General features: G+C 38.9%; 1 protein-coding gene, 1 non-coding gene and 1 pseudogene across 2 annotated transcripts in view; 2 read left to right on the top strand and 1 right to left on the bottom strand.

Moving 5' to 3' along the window:
• LOC104085938 (uncharacterized) overlaps positions 1 to 15,185 on the top strand; it is a 28,829-nt gene extending 13,644 nt beyond the window's left edge. The window contains exons 2-10 of the mRNA XM_070183158.1: positions 5,492 to 5,597; positions 6,882 to 6,942; positions 7,078 to 7,367; positions 11,334 to 11,473; positions 12,499 to 12,573; positions 13,052 to 13,142; positions 13,243 to 13,446; positions 14,171 to 14,215; positions 14,746 to 15,185. Coding sequence (XP_070039259.1) covers positions 5,492 to 5,597; positions 6,882 to 6,942; positions 7,078 to 7,367; positions 11,334 to 11,473; positions 12,499 to 12,573; positions 13,052 to 13,142; positions 13,243 to 13,446; positions 14,171 to 14,215; positions 14,746 to 14,831 — 1,098 coding nt within the window. The 3' untranslated portion in view covers positions 14,832 to 15,185. The remainder of the gene's footprint in view (positions 1 to 5,491; positions 5,598 to 6,881; positions 6,943 to 7,077; positions 7,368 to 11,333; positions 11,474 to 12,498; positions 12,574 to 13,051; positions 13,143 to 13,242; positions 13,447 to 14,170; positions 14,216 to 14,745) is intronic.
• LOC117274131 (small nucleolar RNA R71) lies at positions 3,299 to 3,405 on the top strand. The gene has a single exon (XR_004504210.1). It is a non-coding gene; the product is annotated as a small nucleolar RNA R71 (small nucleolar RNA).
• On the bottom strand, positions 9,719 to 10,240 carry LOC117274130 (large ribosomal subunit protein eL21z/eL21y-like; annotated as a pseudogene).
• Positions 15,186 to 22,371: the final 7,186 nt, after the last annotated feature.

The raw sequence follows: 22,371 nt of genomic DNA, 5'->3' as shown, positions 1-22,371 counted from the left end.
TCACTGTGTAATTCAGTTGAGCCCCCTTTAATGTTCTACTTGCATAGTAGATTGGATGCGTGATTTTATCTTTTCTCTGTCTAAGTACTGCTCCTACAACATGGTCACTTGCATCACACATCAGCTCAAATGGTTGCTCCCGGTCAGGGGCAACTATGATAGGTGCAGACACCAACCTCTTCTTCAATCCCTCAAAAGTTACCCTGCAGTCATCAGAAAACACAAAAGGGTGATTATTTTCAAGCAATTTACACAAAGGATTAGCAATCTTGGAAAAATCTTTTATAAAACGCCTGTAGAAACCGGCGTGACCAAGGAAACTCCTTATTGCCTTGACAAAAGTGGGTGGTGGCAGCTTCTCTATTACATCGACTTTAGCACGGTCCACCTCAATGCCCTTACTTGACACTAGGTGTCCCAAGACTATACCTTCTTGTACCATGAAATGACATTTTTTCCAGTTTAGCACCAGATTAGTCTCCATACATCTCCGCAACACTCTTTTCAGATTTCTAAGGCAATCATCAAAAGAATTTCCCACCACTGAGAAATCATTCATGAAAACCTCCATTATATCCTCTACCATATCTATGAAGATGGCCATCATGCACCTTTGGAATGTGGCGGGTGCATTGCATAGGCCAAACGACATTCTTCGAAAAACGTAAATGCCATATGGATAGGTGAATGACATTTTCTCTCTATCCTACGGGGCAATAGATATCTGATTGTACCCCGAGTATCCATCCAAGAAGCAAAAATGGGACCTCCCTGCCAATCTATCTAGCATCTGATCAATGAACGGCAAGGGAAAATGATCTTTTCGGGTGGCCTTGTTCAATCTTCTATAGTCCATGCAAATTCACCATCCCGTAACTATTCTTGTTGAGATCAACTCATTGTTCTCGTTTTGCACAGTAGTCATCCCACCTTTCTTTGGCACACATTGAACTGGGTCTAACCCAGTTGCCATCTGAGATGGGAAAAATAATTCTCGCATCTAACCACTTGATCACTTCATTCTTTACAACTTCCTTCATGTTAGGGTTTAGCCTTCTTTGATGTTCTCTGGAAGGTTTGTGCTCATCTTCCAGTAGAATTTTATGCATACAGAAGGCCGGGCTGATACCTTTAATGTCCGCAATGGTCCAACTAATTGCAGTCTTGCACTCTTTCAACACCTGCAAAAGTTGTTCTACCTGCACATCTAACAAATCAGATGAGATAATAACAGGTAAAGTCGAGTTAGGTCCCAAGAAAGCATACCTGAGGTGAGGTGACAGTGGTTTCAGCTCCAATTGTGGTGGCGCTTCGATCGATGACTTGGCTGGAGGCTTTCTTTCTTCCGAGTGTAAAGGCTCGAATTCAGGCTCTCTTCCAGTACCTTTGCCCTTAAAGAGCCAACACTTATTCCGCCAAGTCCTCAGTCCTCACCATTTACTTCTTCTAAGTTTATAAGGCAGACTGTTAGGGAGTCTTTTGCATTAAGTGCCTCATCATCTTCCTCCATGATTACATCCACCGTGTCTAACAAAGAGCAATTTGCGAACTCACTGGGTCGCCGCATAGACTTTTGCACATTAAATGTTATTTCTTCATTGTTCAACCTCATTTTCAGCTCCCCTGTTTCACAATCAATTAAAGCTCTTCCTGTTGCCAAGAACGGTCTTCCCAAAATTATGGGAATCTCCTCATCAACCTTGCAGTCCAGAATGACAAAATCTGCTGGAAACACGAATTTTCCAACTTGTACAAGTACATCGTCAAGTATACCTGATGGCCTTTTTACCGTTCGGTCAGCTAGCTGTAGTAACATGGATATGGGTCTTGCTCTTCCAATGCCTTAACTTTTTATAGATAGACAATGGCATCAGATTTATACTTGCTCCCAAATCACACAATGCCTTGGCAAATGCATAACTACCTATGGTGCATGGAATTGTGAAGCTTCCAGGGTCGGATAACTTCTCAGTTATAGGTCTTGACACAACAGCACTGCAGGTCTGTGTCAATGTGACAATTGCCAAGTCTTGGAAGACGAACTTACGATACATCAAGTCCTTCATCATTTTTGCATAACCGGGCATCTCCCTCAAGGAATCGATTAGAGGATTGTTTACCTGAATTTGCTTCAGCATTTCCATGAATTTTTTGTACTGTTCATCCTTCTGATATTTGGCCAACCTCTGCGGGAAAGGTGCTGGAGGTCACTTTTTTTCTGTGGCTTGAGTTAGATCCTGCTTAGGCACTTTTTCTAATGCCTTTTCTTGCACTTTCTCAATCTTCTCCGCAATCTCTTTTTCCTTGTTTATTTCCTCCTGGGCTGGCTGCACTCTTACTCTTGTTAGCTCAGTTGACTCATCTACCTCAATTGACACTGAAACAAGTGTTTCAGTCGATCGGCTCTCACGAGCGATTTCTTGCTCTAAATCAAGATCTCTACCATTTCTTAAACTCACCGCCATAAGCTGCTTCGGGACCTGCTCTTTTGGATTGACATGTGTGTCCGCAGGTAAAGTTCCTTGGGAGCGATTATTTAGAGCCATAGATATCTGCCCTAATTGAATCTCAATGCCTTTTATCGCTAATTCATGTGCTTCAACCTTCTCTTGCATTTTTCCATTGGATCCAATCAATTGTTGCAGCATTCCCTTAATTTCAGATAGCCGATCATCTTGTCTCACTATCTGTTGTTGAGGTTGTTGATAAGTTAGCTGCTGATTTTGCTGGTTGTATCCTTGTTGCCTTTAGTAAGGTACTACTTGACCCTGTGGTCGCATAGCTCCAGAATTGTTGGTGTTATTGTACTGTTGTTGTGCTGGTCTATACTGCTGATTTTGCTGCCCCCAATTCTAACAACCTAGCCTCTGGCCTCCATAGTTGCCCACATAGTTCATGTTCTCTTGATAGTTCTGGTTGTCACATTCATCACTCCACGATCACACATATGGTTGGTTAATGCATGGTGTACATAATCCCCCATTAGTCGTGTCAACTATGTGTACTTGCTTCTGGCCTGATTCATCAATCTTCTTGGCGAGGATACTCATTTGCGTCATCAGAGTGGCCATATTCTCGGCTATGGAATTGTTCGGGTCCAATGCTACTGAGTGAACTATAGGGGTGATTGTGGAGTCTTTTGTCATCCATCCCGAGTTTTGAGCCATTTTATCTAGCAGGACCTTACACTATCTAAATAACTTAGCTTAAAAATGCCCCACCTGCTGAAGCATCAACATTGGCCTTCAAGTTGTCTGCCAATCCCATGTAAAACCGTTGTCCCAACATCTGATCTGGAATACCATGATGTGGACACTTAACCAGCATACCTTTGAATCTCTCCCACGTTTCTTGTAATGTTTCAGCTGGTTTCTGCCTGAAGCTCAATATCTCATCAACCTGCTTGGCAGTCTTATTGGGTGGGTAGAACTTATTCAAAAACTGCTTGACTAATTCCTCCCAAGTTGTGATGGAATTTATGGGGAGCGAATTAAGCCAAGTTTGGGCTTCTTTTGTCACTGAGAATGGAAACAACAACAGTCTTCCGGTGTCACATTTGGTTACCTTTGTGTGACACAAATTGACAGAAAATTTTCCAGATGCTGCTGTGGATCTTCAATGTAAGACCCGGAGAACAGTCTCTTGTTTTGCAGCAAATGTAGCATGTTATTTGTGATTTGAAATGACCCCGCTTGTATCCGAGGGACTGCAATTGCAGTTGCCAAATTTTCAGCGGTGGGTTGTGCCCAATCATACAAAGTTGCTTCTGGCACAAGAGGTGCCACACCCTGATTGTTCGGGTCATTCACATTGTTTCGATTGTTTTGATTATCCAAAGCGTCACCCATATCCTGTTCAATTTGTTCTCTTGGGTGATGTTGTTGTTTGTCCTTCTTGTTTGCACGATTTAATGCCTTGAAAGCTTTCTCAGGATCCGGTAATGCTTCAAACAATTCACCAGTTCTTGAGGAGTTTCTAGGCATACACCTATAACACACATGACCACAAACGTTAGAATTTCAATGTAATGAATAAAAATGGAGAAAATTGACTAAACTAAGAATCCTAGCAATTCTTATAGTTGTAACTAGTAACACTGTTGCCTCCCGGCAACGACGCCAAAATTTGATCACGCCCAACTATGCCTCCTAAGAGGTCTAGCGGTCGTTGCAAATATAATTCGGTTTACAAGTCCGGAGTCGAATCCCACAGGGAAATAACGTGCCAATTAAAAATGCAATAATTTGTAACTAACAAGGCAAATATTGTAGACAAGATTTGGTAAAGTCTAAGGTTATGATTTCCCCTATTGTCGGAATCTTCCCCGCTACGTTTCCTATAAATTTGCCTAAATATTCTCTACCAATCGTGAGTACTTTGATTGTCGTAGCTCTCTCTCGAGCAACTACCACAATTTGCTAGACGTATTCTCCCGAACTACGCTAGCTGGCACTAGTTTACCGCTCACTACGATCGCACCAAGACTTTGTTATCTCTAATCCCGCCTTTAAACCCTCCGTATCGATCTCTCAACTACGTTAGGAGTGGTGTTGTTCAACAACTACCTAAATGTGTACTCTCTCTCTCGCAATATACACACTAAATAGGCACAGTTAAGTGAGAGCTCTTCAATTAACAACAATGAAAATATAGTTGAACAAGTAGAGAAAAATCAAAGATAAATCTATATTAAACGCAGTAGAAAATCATCCTTCAATAGGTTCCATCAAACCTTAGATAAGAGAGTTTAGCTACTCATAAATACAACAACAATCAACATAATGTTTAAAGACATGAAACTACAAAGTAAAAAGATAAAGGAAGGAAAAACTCGTTTGATTCTTGCTCCACAGTGCTTAGCAGCCTTTTTCTTCTCTAAAGTCATGACCAACCCTAGAATAACTCGTTTGGGGAGTATTTATGTCAATCCACGGTCCAAATCCGGGTTGGGGTCTTTTTAATCCGCGACTTTTAATCACCGTGCTATAGACCTCGCGAAGCCTGGTCTATAGCGCGGTCGACCTGGCTATAGACCTCGCAAAGCCTGGTCTATAGCGCGGTCAACCTGGCTATAGACCTTGCAAAGCCTGGTCTGTAGCACGGTTTGGATACTTGATGCTTTTGTGCTCTTTTCTTGTATTTTTGTCCTCTTTTTGTGCAACTTTCGTTCGACGATTCCTTCTTATGTTCCCATGCATAAAACAACCCAATTTAGCTCAAATGTGTTACAATAACTCATTAGAACAACAAAATATAGGGTGAGTAATGTGCTAAAAGTATAGCATTTTGGCCTCACATCACTCATCCAAATATATTTCAACAGACCAGCCAAGTTGAATAAATAACTCAACTTTAGTTTCTCATCCAAATATATTTCAACGAACTAGCCAAGTTAACGCGTTTGTGGATTTCATTACAGATATGACCTTGAGCTGTGTATTCAATGACCAGTCAACTGAAAGTAATTTTTGGTACTGGTTGTGCTCTGCAGGATGCAAACAAAAGGCATCACCCACTGGACTTGAATACTCTAAAAGGTCATGGGGATATTGTCACTGGAGTTTGCTTCTCACCCAATGCACAGTCTTTGGCAACTGGTAATTTTGGTTTACGTATTTGTTTGTTTGAGCTCTAAGCCTCACAAAGCAAGTTGTATGATCGCTGTACTTCTACTAAGATGCACAACTCTCCATTTGCCTGTTTGTGGCCACAGTCAATCTGTCGAGATATGCATGTTGGAACCAGCTTTTTTCTTTTCATTTTCTTTTGAGAAATTCTCTTTTTTACAGGATTAAATGTCTTGATGGAACCCTTTTCAAAAGGACAGGCCTTGTAGGACACACTTCCCAATCATTGATATGCTAATCAAATAGTGCTCAATCTTTTTTTTTTCCCTTCCAATTTTTGAGAATCGAGCCCTAAAGATTACTTAGTGCAACCTACTTATCATGTTGGGTTTTTATTTCGTTGTTGAATTTGGTCTAACCCACATGGTAGAATTATGCTTGCACCGATCAGACCTCATCCTGGATGTGGATGAGACTAGAAGAACTGATATGTGTCCCGTGAGCATGTTGTGCATGATTAAAAAAAAATTGATATTATAAAAACATTCATTTCTATTTAAAGTTATCTAAAGAAAGCTATTGTACTAGGATGATTGTTGGAAAAACCTTATACAACACCTGTGTTGCTTGGAAATGAGTTGTGCTTGAAAGTGAGAAAGATATAATTCATGTCAAAATCACTTTGGTTGCGTTACTGTTTCTACACTTGGTGCCATTTGCCGAAAATTGTAGGTTAAAGTTAGCACGAGGGGGTCTTGCTTTATTCTCTTCCTTTATGTCACATCCCCCTCTTGAAGCTATGAATTGAGTTTCTTTTATAAGGAAAACAATTTGTCACAAGAAGACTGTATTACAACACAGTGCAGAAAGAATTCAAGTTCCAAAAGAGTTAAAGTATGACCAGAGAACTTTAAGCAATTGATACAATCACTGAAAAATTGTATGATATAAATGCACGTTGGGTCAAAGCTAGATGTAGCATTTAGTTGCAAGCATTGTACCGCTCCAAAGAGCTTTACCTGCTGTAGATAAAAAGTTGTAATGGTGAGGACATGGATGAGCGGAACTTCTAACGGAGGAAAAAGTTAGACCTTTTCACAAAGTACAAGGGCAAGTCTAGACCGTTTCCCTTAACAAAATATATTTTTCATCCACAAATTTCTTTAATTAAAGAAAACATGCTTTAAAATTGTAGGACATAATCACATTCTACATATCTTCCATCACTTGTTGTTCACATTCCATTTATATATTTTGGAAGGAGGATGGGGGAGATAGATGTCAATCTTCCATACTAATGGTTTCCTCTTGCAGCTTGTGGTGACGGGGTTGTTAGGGTCTTCAAGTTGGATGATGCTTCGAGCAAAAGCTTTAAGTATGGCTTTTACAGTCTTATTATTATTAGGACAGTAATCTGGTTATTATTAAGCTTCGAGTAAAAGCTTTAGTATTGTTAAGTGTGAATCTAAGTGCAAATTTCTAACTCTAATCTGTGGTGTATCTTATTCAGGTTTCTGAGAATTAATTTGCCTGCTGGAGGTCATCCAACTGCAGTTGCATTTGCTGATGAAGCTTCCTCAGTTGTAGTGGCATGCGATGCTTTTTCTGGTTCTTCCCTGTACATGTATGGTGAAGAGAAAACAGCAGCCACTGATTCCAAACAGGCCAAGCTTCCTCTTCCAGAAATCAAATGGGAACAGCATAAAGTTCACGACAAGAGAGCGATCCTAACTGTAGTTGGTACCAAAGCAACTTATGGTAGTGCTGATGGGAGCACAATCATTGTTTCATGTTCTGAAGGTAAAACTCGAGTTAAAACTCAATGGATATCCTGATTCTTAATTATAGTAAAAGCTTCATGGTTTCATATTTGTTGCTGGAGAATGCATGATTATGAGAATGCTGTCATGTATCATATTGATTTTTGAATTCTATAACAGAGTTTTAGGTTTATTCAATTTCATACTGTAGCTGGTGGTGATTGGCCTGACCATCATGCTTAATTTTTATCAGTACGTAAAGTATTATTGAGGCAGCAAAAGACCAACACTAAGTTTGTGCTGGATTAACAAAGATTTCCCATCCTTTACAGTGGCCTGTTTTCGGTCATTTCAGTTAATTCTAACATACTGTCCTCACAATTTACAACAATAGATTTACACGATTGTCCTAATAAACTAAGGCATGTGAAGTTTAAATACTGAATTGCCGTAGTCTTTTCTTCGAATCATCTTTGATTTCTTTCAATTCAAACTACCCAAACTATGCATGCTGGAACTGTCATCCAGATTTTAGTCAGCTGCTTTGTAGTTTTCCTTTCATCGCAGAAGCAATACAATACTTTTGTGGTTTTTTGCATGACCCACCTCAAACCAAATATCTTAAAAAACACGTCTGCCTAGTACTATGCAATGCAAAATTAAACAGTCAGTTTCTTCATTGTTAAACCCACACAAATATCACCTATTGCACATATGAAAGCCCTTTCTCTGAAGATTTCTCTGCGTTAAACATACATCCTGCAACAAAACCCAGCTGAAGCAAGCTACTTTGCTTGGGCCATGGACTTTTGGATCAAGGTTCTTGGCCTCGAGCAGAAAAAGTGTCATCCTTATTGAGTAACTTATAGCATGAATTCATAGTGAATTTTTCATTGCTAGTTGCAGTCCATATGCGTCTTGACAGGAGTCCCGTTAAGTTGTTTGACTGTCCAAACTTCAAAAGAAGTTCGTAAGTTCCCAGTTGAAGCAATTCCTTCTTCTTTTTTTTTTGAGAAGGTAAAGTATCCAGTATATTCAAAAAATCATCAGCACAAATTTTGTGCTGGAAGCCAAAATAGGCAATTACAATATGGAAAAGCAAAAATATAGTCCTTGTTCTTCTTACAAGGAACTCAAAACATCTAGGATTGAATCAGGACCCTCTACATATTCTGATTTACACCAAAAACAAAAAAGAAAAATACACTTCATCTTAATCTTTTGTAGAGAGTTGGTTGTATCTTCAAAGCATCTCTGGTTCCTTTCTTTCCAAATTGTCCACCAAATAGTTACTGGGACAATTTTCCATCTGTTTTTGTCTGTGGTAAACTCTATCTCTGTGTTCCAGCATAATAAAAGATCAGAGGTTCTCCCTGGCATTACCCATCTAGCACCTCTGAGATTAATGAACAGATACCATAATTGGCTGGTCACTCTACAATGAAGAAACAGATGGCTGATTGTCTCAGCATCATTCCCACCCAAATAACATCTTGAAACAATTGGTATACCCCTCTTCCTTAGATTATCCTGAGTGAGGACAACCTCCCTAATTACCAACCAGGTAAAACATGCCACTTTATAAGGCACTTTTACTTTCCCTATGTGTTTCCAAGGCCATAAACTGAGTTGAGATCCCTCCCGGTTCAAATCTTTGTATGCTGAGCTGACTGAATACATCCCATTACTATGTTTTTGCCATCTGAGTGTATCTTCACCCTCCTGTAGTCCACTACATTGTTCTAGTGTTCTATAAAACTGAATCATTCTAGGCACGTCCCAATCCTGTAGGAATCTTCTAATAGCCATGCTTAATTCTTACTGCGTCTTGGCATTGTAGATGATCATTTGGCCTGAGAATCAGGTAAAAAGTCATGGAACATCATATCTGATATGTCAACATTTTGTGTGCCTTAAAGCCTCAACTATCTCGTAATTGGGTGTATTGGTATAGACATGAAATCATTAATTACTGGAAGTGTTAATTATCTGCTTCTCTAACATATTGTCCTTAACTACAGTATCATGATCGAAAATGTTACAATGCCAAAAAGCACTTGCAGTCCTGCATCAAAAGTCTTTCCACGCCAGAACTCGGTGGTCTTTTTTTAAACTTTTTTTTTCACCTGATAGTATAAATTTCTTCTTATGACGTCAGTGTAAACAAAATGGTAATTAACTTAGCAGACGAAGTGCTCGTGTGGAAGAAAACTAATGCTGAAACAAAAAAAATATTGACAAACTCAACTTAAAAATTTAGGTAGTAAATAGATATTCTTCACCACCATAACTACTAACATTGCAAACAAAATTTGGAACTAAAATGCAAGTTTTGCAACTGACGCCGGGAAGAACAAGTAGTTTCAACTGCATAGCAGCACATGAAGAAAATAAACAAGCTCAGAAACAAAGTAAAATCAATAGCCTCCCTTCAAATCGTTGACCACATCATATGGTATGGGAGAGTAACAGTTTCCAAAGTAGCACCTTCAACCATGAACCCTGGTTAGGTTGCCTCTTTGTGCTGATGACCTCACCCCTAGCCTTGGCCTTTAGCTGATCGTTCTTCTTGATTCTTTCCTTGACTTCTTCGGTGCACCGGTAAAGTTGAACATGCTCTATCCTCACATGGATCCTCTTTCGGAGGATTTTATTATGAACCTGTTTGTTGATTTCGACTCCAACATCACACTTGGTGACATCATGCCCTTGTGAACGGCGCCGTTCACTTTGACATCAACATAGTCACCGACTTTGAAGAACCTGAGGTAGGTGGAAAGAGGGATTACTCCCTTCTTTCTGAAGGCGCGAGAGAATGAATCCCTCGTCCGAGACCTTAATCCATGTCCTGCCGGCATTTTCCTCTGTGGTGTGCTCTGTGTGCGTTTCTGTGAAGAGAAGAAAAATCACACTCTTACCATTATGCTGATAATTAATACCCTTAGATCACTTTGTTCCCTTGTTACAAAGTCTTGGAAGCAAAATTCAGATAACAATGAAAAATCAATACAATTTGTTTTTCTTGCACATGTGCGCACACAGTTCGTTGCAAGTGCTAAAGTTTCCTCAACTTCAAACTATATAATAGTACCACTTACTTTATAAATGAGTTGATATATTACATGTGAAATTATTAGACAAGGATAAAATGAATCTGGAAAAAGAAAACATAAAATCAAGTTTCAGCCTACCATCCTAAGTTTTGACTGGATCGTAGGATCAAATGAGGATCATAGAACTGGGTTGACGTTGCTTGTGAGATCGTCAATATTGTACCGAGGGCCTTCACCTAGTCCAAATTATAAAGTTTGATGACACTACCTTAGGCTTGGATGTTTGTCATGTTTTTCCCCCTTCTGGTTCTCTCTGGGCTCTGGAAATAAAAACTTCTGTTGCTTGTTACTGTATTTGTTGAATCATCATAGTAACTTAGAGACTTGTTTGGAGAAATTTCTGTTGTAAATTCAACTGCCAAAATCTAAGATAAAGATAGTATGGTGCAAAATCTTTTAAAATGCTATCGCTTTAATTAAGATTTCATTGTGAATTTTGGTTTTGAAAAACTGATCTTGCTTCAAGCAATGCTTTTAATTGGTGTTGTTGGAAAAAAAAAATTCCAATCTGATCCCACACTCACATTATAATTCTTTTGGAAGAAAGTGGATAGATTTGGAATGACATAATGGTGTACCCTAAACCTTTATGTGGTTGTGATGTTCCAAGAATCCTTTAGACTGCAGGTACTAAGTTTGAGTTCTGATAGATATTAGTGATATGACCATAGACATGTGACCAGCTCGTTCATAATGCTTGAATTCCATAACTCTTTGTGTCGTAGTTCTTCTTTTCTGGTTGCTAATTTTGTTTCTGTGATCCTCATATCCACGAACATCCTAACAATCCGATTTTCCTTTCCTGTTTTTTCGTTTGTGTGGAAGAACCTATTTCTTTCATAGAGCAAAATGATGATTGAAATAATATGCTTTTGTATTTGTTGGTGTTTTAGGTACTGATATTGTGCTTTTTCACGGAAAAAGTGGCAAGATTGTTGGGAGTGTTGACACTAATCAACTCAAAAATAACATGGCTGCTATATCTCCCAATGGGCGTTTTATAGCTGCTGCAGCTTTTACTGCTGATGTCAAGGTGAAGTTAGATGTTGCAATCTTATCATTTGTGAGGCTGAACTGCTTTAAGCTTTTGTCAAGAGTTTACATTTATTGTCAAATTTCAATGTTGTTTAAGTAGTAGGAAAATAATGTTATGAAACTAGTTAGTTGTAAGAGATATTGGAAGATGAGAAACGCAAGTGTCTTTTATCTGTTCAAAATTATTTGAGTGGTTTAGGGGGTGGGAGGTAGATAGGAGAAACAAAGAGTGGAAGCTAATAACCTGTGCTAAATTTTCCCCCTAGCGGTTTCCTGAGACGTACAAAGGTTGACTTCCACAGATACACTCTTTTCAGTTGCCCTCTTGTGTTTTGTATCAAGCGTTAGGCAGTGTGGCATGTGAGTCGGGCTGTTATGTATGATTTTGTCAATGTGGTTATTGGAAGGCCAGTTATAACAAAGGACTTATGTGGAGCTATCCAAGAAATTAGGACACTGCTCATCAGTTGGTTCTAGTCATCTCAAATGCAGCTGCGACATAGTTTGGATAGAGATGATTAAATGGTGTTAAGAACACCTTTCAGAACCATGTAGACCCACCATCCATCCACGGATGAGGATCCAAATAGTATGGTTTGCCTACGTAAATTGAAGAGAGACAGACAGACAGGCAGAAGAGGGGGGAATCCAAATAATATATTTTCCTATGTAATCTGTGTGAATAGCTGAACACTTTCCAATCCTTCCGGAAAAAGTTGGAGATTGAGATTGTTTAAGTATTATTTTTCACTCTGGGAGGCTGTAGATATTTGTCATTTTGGCAAGGGAGTCAAGTAAATTGGAATAAGCTATGAAAGAAAAGTAGGTTATATAAATTTAGGGTGGGCATTAAATATTCTGATAAAGCTCGCATATCATGTGGTGTGGTTACCTTTTAAGTTTTATGCAATTTATGTCATGCTCGTTTGTCAACTTGGAAATGATTTTTTCATAATTTTCTCTCTCGCTTTTTGGATGTCATCAAAGAAGAGTTCCTGATTGAATTAGGTATCATGTTGACAGGTTTGGGAAATTGTGTATTCAAAAGATGGTGCTGTAAAGGAGGTTTCAAGGGTAATGGAGCTCAAGGGGCATAAGGTACATGATATCAAGTTCTTGCGCCATGAAATCCTATTTACATCTTCTCTTTTTCTATCGTTCTCTAGGGTTAGATCAATGTGATCTGCATTCAGTTGTATCTGATGATGGTTCTAGTGTGAACAAGATGTGAACAGGCTTATTATTGTCCTAATCTGTACTTGGGGGAAAAATATTATTGGAGTAATATTTTAGGGAAAGGAGAAATTTTAGAAAAATCTTAAGGGAGTAACAATTTGAAATATGCTGTTTCAGCAAAGACTTCCCAAGCTTCAAATACTTTGTTGTTGATTATCTCTTTTTCATTGTGTTCATGATTCAGCTAATGGATGAAATCTTGCTCTTATTATAGGTGTACAGTGTTCTCTTGACTGACTCTGTCATTTAGTTTAATGAACTTTTGCTATTGATCTCTTTCTCTTTTGATTTGCTGCTAATTTGTTGCTTGATGTCTAAAATTTTAATGGGTTCTGTGCAGAGTGCAGTGACGTGCCTATGCTTTACCCCGAATTCGGAACAAATAATTACTGCATCGAAGGATGGTAGCATCAGAGTGTGGAATATTAATGGTATGTCTTTCCCTCCCTAGCTCTTATTAGTTACTATACCATTGTTACCTCGTCCAATTATTTTCCTTTGGCACTTGCGTGCAACATTCTTGTTCTGCAGTGCGCTATCATCTTTCCGAGGACCCCAAGACATTAAGGGTGATCCCTATTCCCCTTAAGGATGCAAATGGCACAACTTTACACTACGATCGTTTGTGTCTATCACCTGATGGAAAGATATTGTCCACCACTCATGGTTCAATGATGCAATGGCTATGTCCGGAGACTGGGAAGGTTTTGGACACAGCTGAAAAGGCACACGATGGTATGCTTTCCAAATTACTTAGCCCCTTTATCAAAAGCTGTCCACCATTGTCATCCCTATGTATGTGTCGAACCTGTCTAGAATTTTTTTCTGTATTCTGAAGCAGCTATGACTGTGTGCTTCTTGGCAAAAATTCAATTTCTTGATTTTTCCCTAATAGACAACAAGAACCTGAATGGAATACATCCTTCAAAAATATTTTCCAAGTTCGATCCTCTCAGCCCCGCCCCATCAAAAGAAGAACGAAGTTTTATTTAGTGTTAGCTAGAATCTCAGTGACACACAATGCGAGTTCTTAGCATTCATTCTGTTGAGCTCTATATTGTTATGATAGCTCGTCTTTTCCTCATAAGTGTTTCTTTTTTCGGTTTGCGCATTTGCGCAGGAGTCATGAATACTTTAAGTTAGATATCATTTTTCGTAGGGTGCTGTGAGGCACTGCGTTGGAACCATTGGACTTACTATTCTTGTTTATTTCATGAGTTTTGTCTTAGAACATCTGCTTCATTTACGTAGTCTCTTGCGTTGTAGGATTTCTGTATGAAGCAATATGATGTCTTAGGTCAATAGGAGATGAGAGGGGATGTCTTAGGTTAATAGGTGATGAGGGGAAAGTTGAAGTATCGTGGTGAATTGAAGTGGCTGGTAGCCCAGTCATACCAGCCATGCTATCGACTTGTGTTAACTTGATTTGAAAATTTATATTCTTCCACTTATTGTGCAGGTGATATCACTGACATGGCATGGTCGCCTTCTCCCATTCCAATGGGTAAATCTCTCCCCAACCCCAAGTGAAGTTCTATATTATGTGATCTTACCTTATCAAATAGAAGTTTTATATTATGTGATTCTCTGTTTTCCATTTCTTGTCTACATTAGGTCATAAAGTGGATCAGCTTTTTTCCTTTTTTTCCTTTTATCTTTGCAAGTCTTTTGTCACTAAGTAAAACAATAGCTGGTCTCTTTTGGCTAGAATCTTGCTTTCAATGTGTCTTCCTCTTAGTTTTAATGGCTTCTCTGAATCTTCCATTTTCTTCCTATATATTCTAGCAAGTACCGATATGAGACTCAGTTTCTGTGTTACAGTTATGATGAAAAACTGGAGCGAAAATGAAAAATTGAAAAGTAGGACCAACTCCTAGTGGTTTAGGAGGAAGCTAAATTGTAGTTTAATAACCATCAGGGCTTTAAATTCATAGGGTGCATTTAGCTAGGGTTTCTGATGGCAGCAATTGCTTTCCACAAATGGTCTAACAATATTAAGTTGTTTCTGTTTTTGTTGTTGTAACTATGTATCAGGTGACAAGCAAGTTCTGGTGTTGGCCACAGCCAGTGTCGATAAGAAAGTAAAGTTGTGGGCGGCTCCATCCCTAAATGCATCGTGAACAAGCGACAGAGCCTTTTCCCCGTGAATGACAAGCTTTTGATGTCTCACCCAGTTTTTGAACTAATAGATTATTATAAGGGGACTGACGATAATATATACAGTACAAGTCAGAAGAGCAGAATACAGCCTAAGTTAGAGGATGGGTGCTTACATCTTTTGAGAGTTTTTGTTATGCAAAGAGAGAGATAACCAGCATGTATTAAGCTAGAGGAAAATTTTGAGATAAAATTTGATGTTATATACATGAGTTGTAGTTTTCTCTAGGCATTGGTGATCTATTTTAGAGCTTAGAATTGGAAAAGGTACGTTTTCAATTTTAAATCAGAAGACGAAAAAATATTCTTAAGTTCCATTTTTCTTGCAAGTATACTTGTTTCTTCAGGTTTGTCATCAACTTATTTAAAACAGAGGTTCCTTTTTCCGTTCAGTCAAAAACAAATAAGTGGATAGGAAGTTCTGTTTTCCTTGCTGTATTACATAGAAAGTGATTTGCTTGTTCATTTTCAAATTTGAAAAAAAGAGATTCTTTTTCGTTTTCAGTCCAAAGCAAAAAATGAAAAATGGGAAGTTCCATTTTGTTTGCCGTAGAAAGCACGAACTGGTGTGCGATTCCTACACATTCGCCTATAAAGTATGGGAAAAAAGATACTAGGAGTATGGGGCACCTTTTGGTACAACTTAATGAAAAAGGTAATAAGCCCATTAGCCCACCAATCCACCATATATTTTTGGTAAAAACACATCTATGCTACTATTTGATGAGTAAAAATCCCCCCAAGAAGTAAAGATTTGGGGAGCTCACAGAGGTACAAAATTGTTTCTCCGAACCTCTGTCGTACATGCAACTCTCTGCTACGTTAATTTTTCTTTAATTGATTTAGGACGTGGGGTGCAAATACTATTAAGTCTCAGAGTCTTCTTTCTGTATTTCTGGATTGTGTTTATGCATTTGATCAAAGGCCTATACTTTTTGATAGTTTAGGCCATATTTTTCGGCTGTCATTAAAGGCCTTAATATAATTCATGAAATATTTCATACCAAAACATAATTATAGAAAATTTTACAAAATCGATCTACCGTGAAAATTTTAACATAATATCAAATATTTATCATCCATAAAATATTTTATATCAAAATGTTGTATAAATAAATTTATCAATCCGATTTAACCTGCGATTCTAACATAGATGTTAAAAATCTTTTATATATATCAATCCGATTTAACCTGCGATTCTAACATAGATGTTAAAAATCTTATATATATATATATATATATATATATATATATATATATATATATATATATATATATATATATATATAAAATATATAGCATAGTCTATCCAACTATATTATATTTTAATAAGTGATTGAAGTTTATTCCCTAGCAAAACTCATAACACAATGAGCAAAGGGTCAAGTTTGTTGGAATTTTCCAATGCACAAAAATAATCCTTACGAATTATTTCGTGAAATATCAATATGCGACCTAGGAAATTCATTAAAAATAGATATTTATAGGAGATTTCTTGAGCAGTACGAGCCTCATTTATTTATAATGCAAGAGTCTTGAATTATTGATCCCATGGAAAATTGGCATTCAACACAGCCGCTTGGTATTACTATGGGACCACAAGAACAACGCATATATATATATCATCATCATCAAAATTAGGGTTATTGGGCTGAAAGTATAACTTTCAATGTTCATAGAGTTTAGGGGGAAGTGCACAGATAGTCATTGATGAGATGTGTTTACCTTTTAACCACTGTTTTAAATGTATTTACTCTTTAGTCGGTGCTTAATAAATTTTTACCCGCCGGACAAAAATACCCCTGTGCTAGACATAGGTATTATGTAAATATTAAGAACATAGTGTCCTTAACTTCATGAATGTTGTGTAAATATTTGGGACAAAGTGTCCTATATTTGCACGACGTGAAAGATTGAGATATACACCATTTGTTTTTAAAAAAAAAAAGAGAAAAGAGAAAAACCTCTCATTCTCTTAAAGATTGAAATTGGAAGACTAAAAGGCTAAATATGACTTCAAGACGATACTTGCATTTATCACTTTAGTTTTAGCATATATTTTATTCATATTTTACAAGAAAACAGCAAAAGAGTTTTTTCTCTTCTTCTTCCAAGTAGCAAAAAGGTTCAACTGAACCAGAATTTGCGATTGTGCACTGTTGAGCTAGGAATGATTATTAATAACACTATTTACCAGAACGAGACAAGAAGCCCGTCTAGCTCAGTTGGTGGAGCGCAAGGTTCTTAACCTTGTGATAGTGGGTTTGAGCCCCACGGTGTGCATTTTATTGATTTTTTTTTTTTGGTCAACTACTCCAACTTATTCCAGCAAATTATTAACCTTTCGACAAGTTGATCAACGAGAATATCTGTTAAAAAGTCAAGAGGCAATATGGTTTTATCTCTAAATTTGCTAGATTACAATTACAATTTTTTCTCAATCACAATTCTTTCTCTGATGTGATTGACGGAAAAAAGAATTAGTCATTAAAGACACCAATTAGTTATTAAATTTGCATCCGCTACTTTTATTTGGGCAAAAACTTATCCGTATCGGTTGTTATATTTATAAGACTTTCTTCCTCCCTTCCCTCCATCCTTAGCTACTATAAGGACGGAACCATGCTTTTTTCCTTTGGTATTTCAAATTATAGTAGTTTAGTTTGTGAACGTTCATTTTGTTGGTGAGGATTTAATTTCTCACCATGTTATCCTCTTCTCTATTTCCCGAATTCCTCCTTATATATTTGACGTGTCGTAGCAGGTTACTTATCTCTATTTTTATGTTATTAATCTCTCTTATTATGGATAATATGTATCTTTAAATAACTTGATAATGTAAAATTTTGTTTACCTTGACGCTATATAGAAGTAGTATTGACATGTAATAGGTAAGTTTGGATCTAAGTTGCATGAAAACTATTCTTTGAATAAATTATAGTAGTTTAGTTTGTTAGCTATCTGAATGTTCATTTTGTTGGTGAGGGTTTAATTTCTTATCTTGTTATCCTCTTCTCTATTTTCCGAATTCCTCCCTTATGTATAGCAAAAGAAGAAAAAGTTAGGTATTTGACGTGTCGTAGTAGGTTACTTATCTTCATTTTTATGTTATTAATCTCTCTTATTATGGACAATATGTATCTTTAAATAACTTGAAAATATAAAATTTTGCTTACCTTGACACTATATATGTTCACCGGAAAAATCGGATAACGTTAGATTTGTGTATGGTTCTAAGGATGTGCGATACAATTCGATATAAATCGTGTAGAGAAATAGAGATATGTGTATTCTTGACTATGAGAATGCAAATAGTGAGCAACAAAAATGAATAAGGTAAAGTAAAACAAGCACAAAGGGATATCTTTCAATATGAGAAGTGATTTTTGGTTATAGTGTATTTTTTTTTCTTGCCCCCATAGCTTACAAGGATCCCCCCTTTTATAGTAGAGGGTCATTACAAAAAATAATAAAATAAAGCATATAGTGGAAGGCCCATAATGACTTGTCTCTTCCTCGATTCCCGCCAAGATTCTCTCTCTTGGTGCGGTTGCAACGGTTCTTGTCTGTGAGCTCGATACTGGCTCGAACTCGTTACTGGGTCGGGCCCTTCGGTCTTGGCTCGAGTTCGACCTTCGAGATGGGCGTCGCGCATTTCCGACCTCGAAGCAGTGTCTTGCGGGTCGATTCGGTCACGGGATCGATAAGGTTACTGAACCGACTCCTCGAGCGACCTTCGGACTCGAGGCTCGTTAGTACTGACTTCGGAGCTCACTCCCAAAATCTCATTCCCACCTTTTAACACTTGAACTCGATCGAACGTAGGAAGGCTGAAATCTATTTCGACCGTATACAAATAGTCCCCTCGTTTCTCACGAAGGATGCGGTGAGAATCGATGTGATTTTTGGCAGTTCGATCGGGTTATTTCGGGAAGAAGTCAATCAAATCAAAGTTGAATGTAATCGGTGGAAGGAGACTATTGATCACCTGGCTGCGGAAAAAGAGACCATTTTGGCCAATTTATTGTCGGCCGATGTTCAGCTTCAAAACGTTAAGCAAAAGGGTTCGGCTCAAGCTAAGAGGATCGAGGAGCTTGAAGCTCAGCTTGCTGAAGCCAAGGCGGAGGTTGAGTCGTCGAAAATCTTGGCGGATAAGTCCATTTTCGTGTATCGGGCTAATGCCGAGGCTGCTCAGATGGAGGCACGAGAGGCGGCGGACACTGCCGACACCCGAGCATATTGGATTGCCGAACTTGCTAAATGTAGGTCTCGGAGGGAGACCCTCAAGGAGATACATGCTCGGAGTTTTGACCTTACTGAAGAAATAAAAAAGGCTAAAGAGCTCGAAGTTGAAGCTGAAGCCTTGGCTTCTGATGGTGATGGTGATGATGATGACTGTAGCAAGAGCGGATCCAAGGATGGAGGAGAGCCTGACAGAGAAGCAAACGCCCCTGAGGATGATCAGGAAGCTTAGTTCATAATTTTTTTTTATTTTTTTTTTTAATCAATCATGAATTTTTTTTTGTATATAGACAATTTTGGCCGATTTGTGAAGACTTTATGCGTGCCTTACAAATGTTTTCACAAGGATCGTAACAATTCAATCAAATTTGGACTTCGTAGTCTCTATGATTGATTGTTTGGAGTGATGTAGCCCCTGGGCTTACTAGTTGAGTTAATAATTCGAACTTGAAGAAATATAATCTGTGGGCGTAATCGTCGAGTGAAGTAATGTAGCCCGTGGGCGTGATGGTCGAGTGAGTGCTTGTTCGAACTCGAAATAAAAGTAGCCTGTAGGCTTTAGTCATCGAGTGAATGATTCGAACTCGATGCAATGCAGCCCGTTAGGCGTAATGATCGAAGTATCCCGTAGGCTTAGTGGTCGAGTGAATGCTTGCTCGAACTCGAAATAAAAAGTAGCCCGTAGGCTTATCAGTCGAGTGAATGACTCGATCTCGATGCAATGTAGCCCGTAGGCATAATGGTCGAAGTAACCCGTAGGCTTAGTGGTCGAGTGAATGCGTGCTCGAACTCGAAATAAAAAGTAGCTCGTAGGCTTATCAGTCGAGTGAATGACTCGAACTCGATGCAATGTACCCCGTAGGCTTAGTGGTCGAGTGAGTGCTTGCTTGAACTCGAAAAATAAAAGGTAGCCTGTAGGCTTATTAGTCGAGTGAATGACTCGAACTCGATGCAATGTAGCCCGTAGGCTTAGTGGTCGAGTGAGTGCTTGCTCGAACTCGAAAAATAGAAGGTAGCCCGTAGGCTTATTAGTCGAGTGAATGATTCGAACTCGATGCAATGTAGCCCGTAGGCATAACATTCGAAGTTACCCGTAGGCTTAGTGGTCGAGTGAGTGCTTGCTCGAACTCGAAATAAAAAGTAGCCCGTAGGCTTATCAGTCGAGTGAATAATTCGAACTCGATGCAATATAGCCCGTAGGCTTAGTGGTCGAGTGAGTGCTTGCTCGAACTCGAAAAATAAAAGGTAGCCCGTAGGCTTATCAGTCGAGCGAATGACTCGAACTGGATGCAATGTAGCCCGTAGGCATAACGTTCGAAGTTGCCCGTAGGCTTATCAGTCGAGTGAATGACTCGAACTCGATGCAATATAGCCCGTAGGCATGATGGTCAAAGTAGCCCGTAGGCTTAGTGGTCGAGTGAATGCTTGCTCGAACTCGAAATAAAAAGTAGCCCGTAGGCTTATCAGTCGAGTGAATGACTCAAACTCGATGCAATGTAGCCCGTAGGCTTAGTGGTCGAGTGAGTGCTTTCTCGAACTCGAAAAATAAAAGGTAGCCCGTAGGCTTATCAGTCGAGTGAATGACTCGAACTAGATGCAATGTAGCCCGTAGGCATAACATTCGAAGTTGCCCGTAGGCTTAGTGGTCGAGTGAGTGCTTGCTCGAACTCGAAATAAAAAGTAGCCCGTAGGCTTATCAGTCGAGTGAATGATTTGAACTAGATGCAATGTAGCCCGTAGGCTTAGTGGTCGAGTGAGTGCTTGCTCAAACTCGAAAAATAAAAGGTAGCCCGTAGGCATAACGGTCGAATTTAACTTGATTCTGTTTGCATAATAAATCTCCAAATAAAGGAATTTTCCTTGGATAAAAGATGTCGATAAAGAAGAGAACTTTCTTCGCACGTCATTACACATGTGTTCATGTTTCGCGCCTGGGTTCGGGCCAATAAGCATGGTTCGTTTTGACCATTTGGCTCTTACAATTTTTCCTATTGGAACCATATTGTTGTGAAATAACTCTCTTGTATCTGAACTCGATGTATTTGAGGGCCTAATGCCCCCTCAGTATTCGAGGTCGATTGTAAAGAGGCCTCATATATTGTTGTAAGTGCAGCACGATCAATGGTTGCCTCATTAAAAACCTTGCCGAAAAACCTATTTGGGATTAAACCGGTCTAAGGGAAAAAGGGTACAACGCATGCTTTCAATCGAAAGATCCATCTTGGCCCTTGTTCGGACTTCTTAGCAGTAGTACCGTTTCAGATGTGATACATTCCAGCTACTTGATAGCTGTTTGCCGTTTATAATGCCGAGCATGTACGATCCTTTTTCGATGTTCTCGAGCACCTGATATGGTCCTTCCCAATTCGGTCCTAGTTTTTCTTCGTTCAGATTTCGGGTATTGATAGTGAATTTTCTTAACACTAAGTCCCAGGGCTTGAAATGGCGGAGCTTGGTTCTTCGATTATAATATCTTTCGATTCGCTGCTTTTGGGCGGCCAATTGGACGAGAGCAGCTTCTCGTCTTTCGTCCGATAATTCGAGGCTGGTATTCATAGCCTCGTTATTTGATTCTTCCATCGCGAATCGAAATCTCGTACTGGGTTTACCAACTTCGACTAGTATCAATGCTTCAGACCCATAAACTAAGGAGAATGGGGTCGCCCCCGTACTGATTTTGACGTCATCCGATATGCCCAAAGGACTTCGGGCACGATTTCTCTCTATTTTCCTTTAGCGTCGTTCAACCTCTTCTTTAGGTTTTGAATGACAGTTTTGTTCGTTGATTCGGCCTGTCCATTCCCACTGGGGTGGTATGGCGTCGATAGTATCCTTCTTATTTTGTGATCTTCGAGGAATCTTGTTACTTTGCTGCCAACGAATTATTTTCCATTGTCACATACTATTTCGGCGGGTATCCCGAATCGGCATATGATATAATCCCAAATAAAGTCTATAACTTCTTTCTCTCTTATTTTCTCGAACGCCTGTGCTTCAACCCATTTAGAAAAATAGTCAGTCATAAATAAAATGAGTTTGGCTTTACCTGGGGTCGATGGCAGAGGGCCGATGATATCCATTCCCCATTTCATGAACGGCCACTGGGGATAGGACTGAGTGAAGTTGCTCTCCGGGTTGATGGATCATTGGCGCAAACCTTTGACATTTGTCACATTTACGAACAAATTCCTTCGCATCTTTGCCCATATCGATCCAATAATACCCTGCTCTGATTATTTTTCGAACTTATGTGTCGACACC

The sequence above is a fragment of the Nicotiana tomentosiformis genome, chromosome 1 (genome assembly GCF_000390325.3).
Source record: "Nicotiana tomentosiformis chromosome 1, ASM39032v3, whole genome shotgun sequence".
NCBI classification, from domain to species: domain Eukaryota; kingdom Viridiplantae; phylum Streptophyta; class Magnoliopsida; order Solanales; family Solanaceae; genus Nicotiana; species Nicotiana tomentosiformis.
Note: the sequence above shows the minus strand (reverse complement) of the source record. Positions and strands in the feature narration are given on the sequence as shown.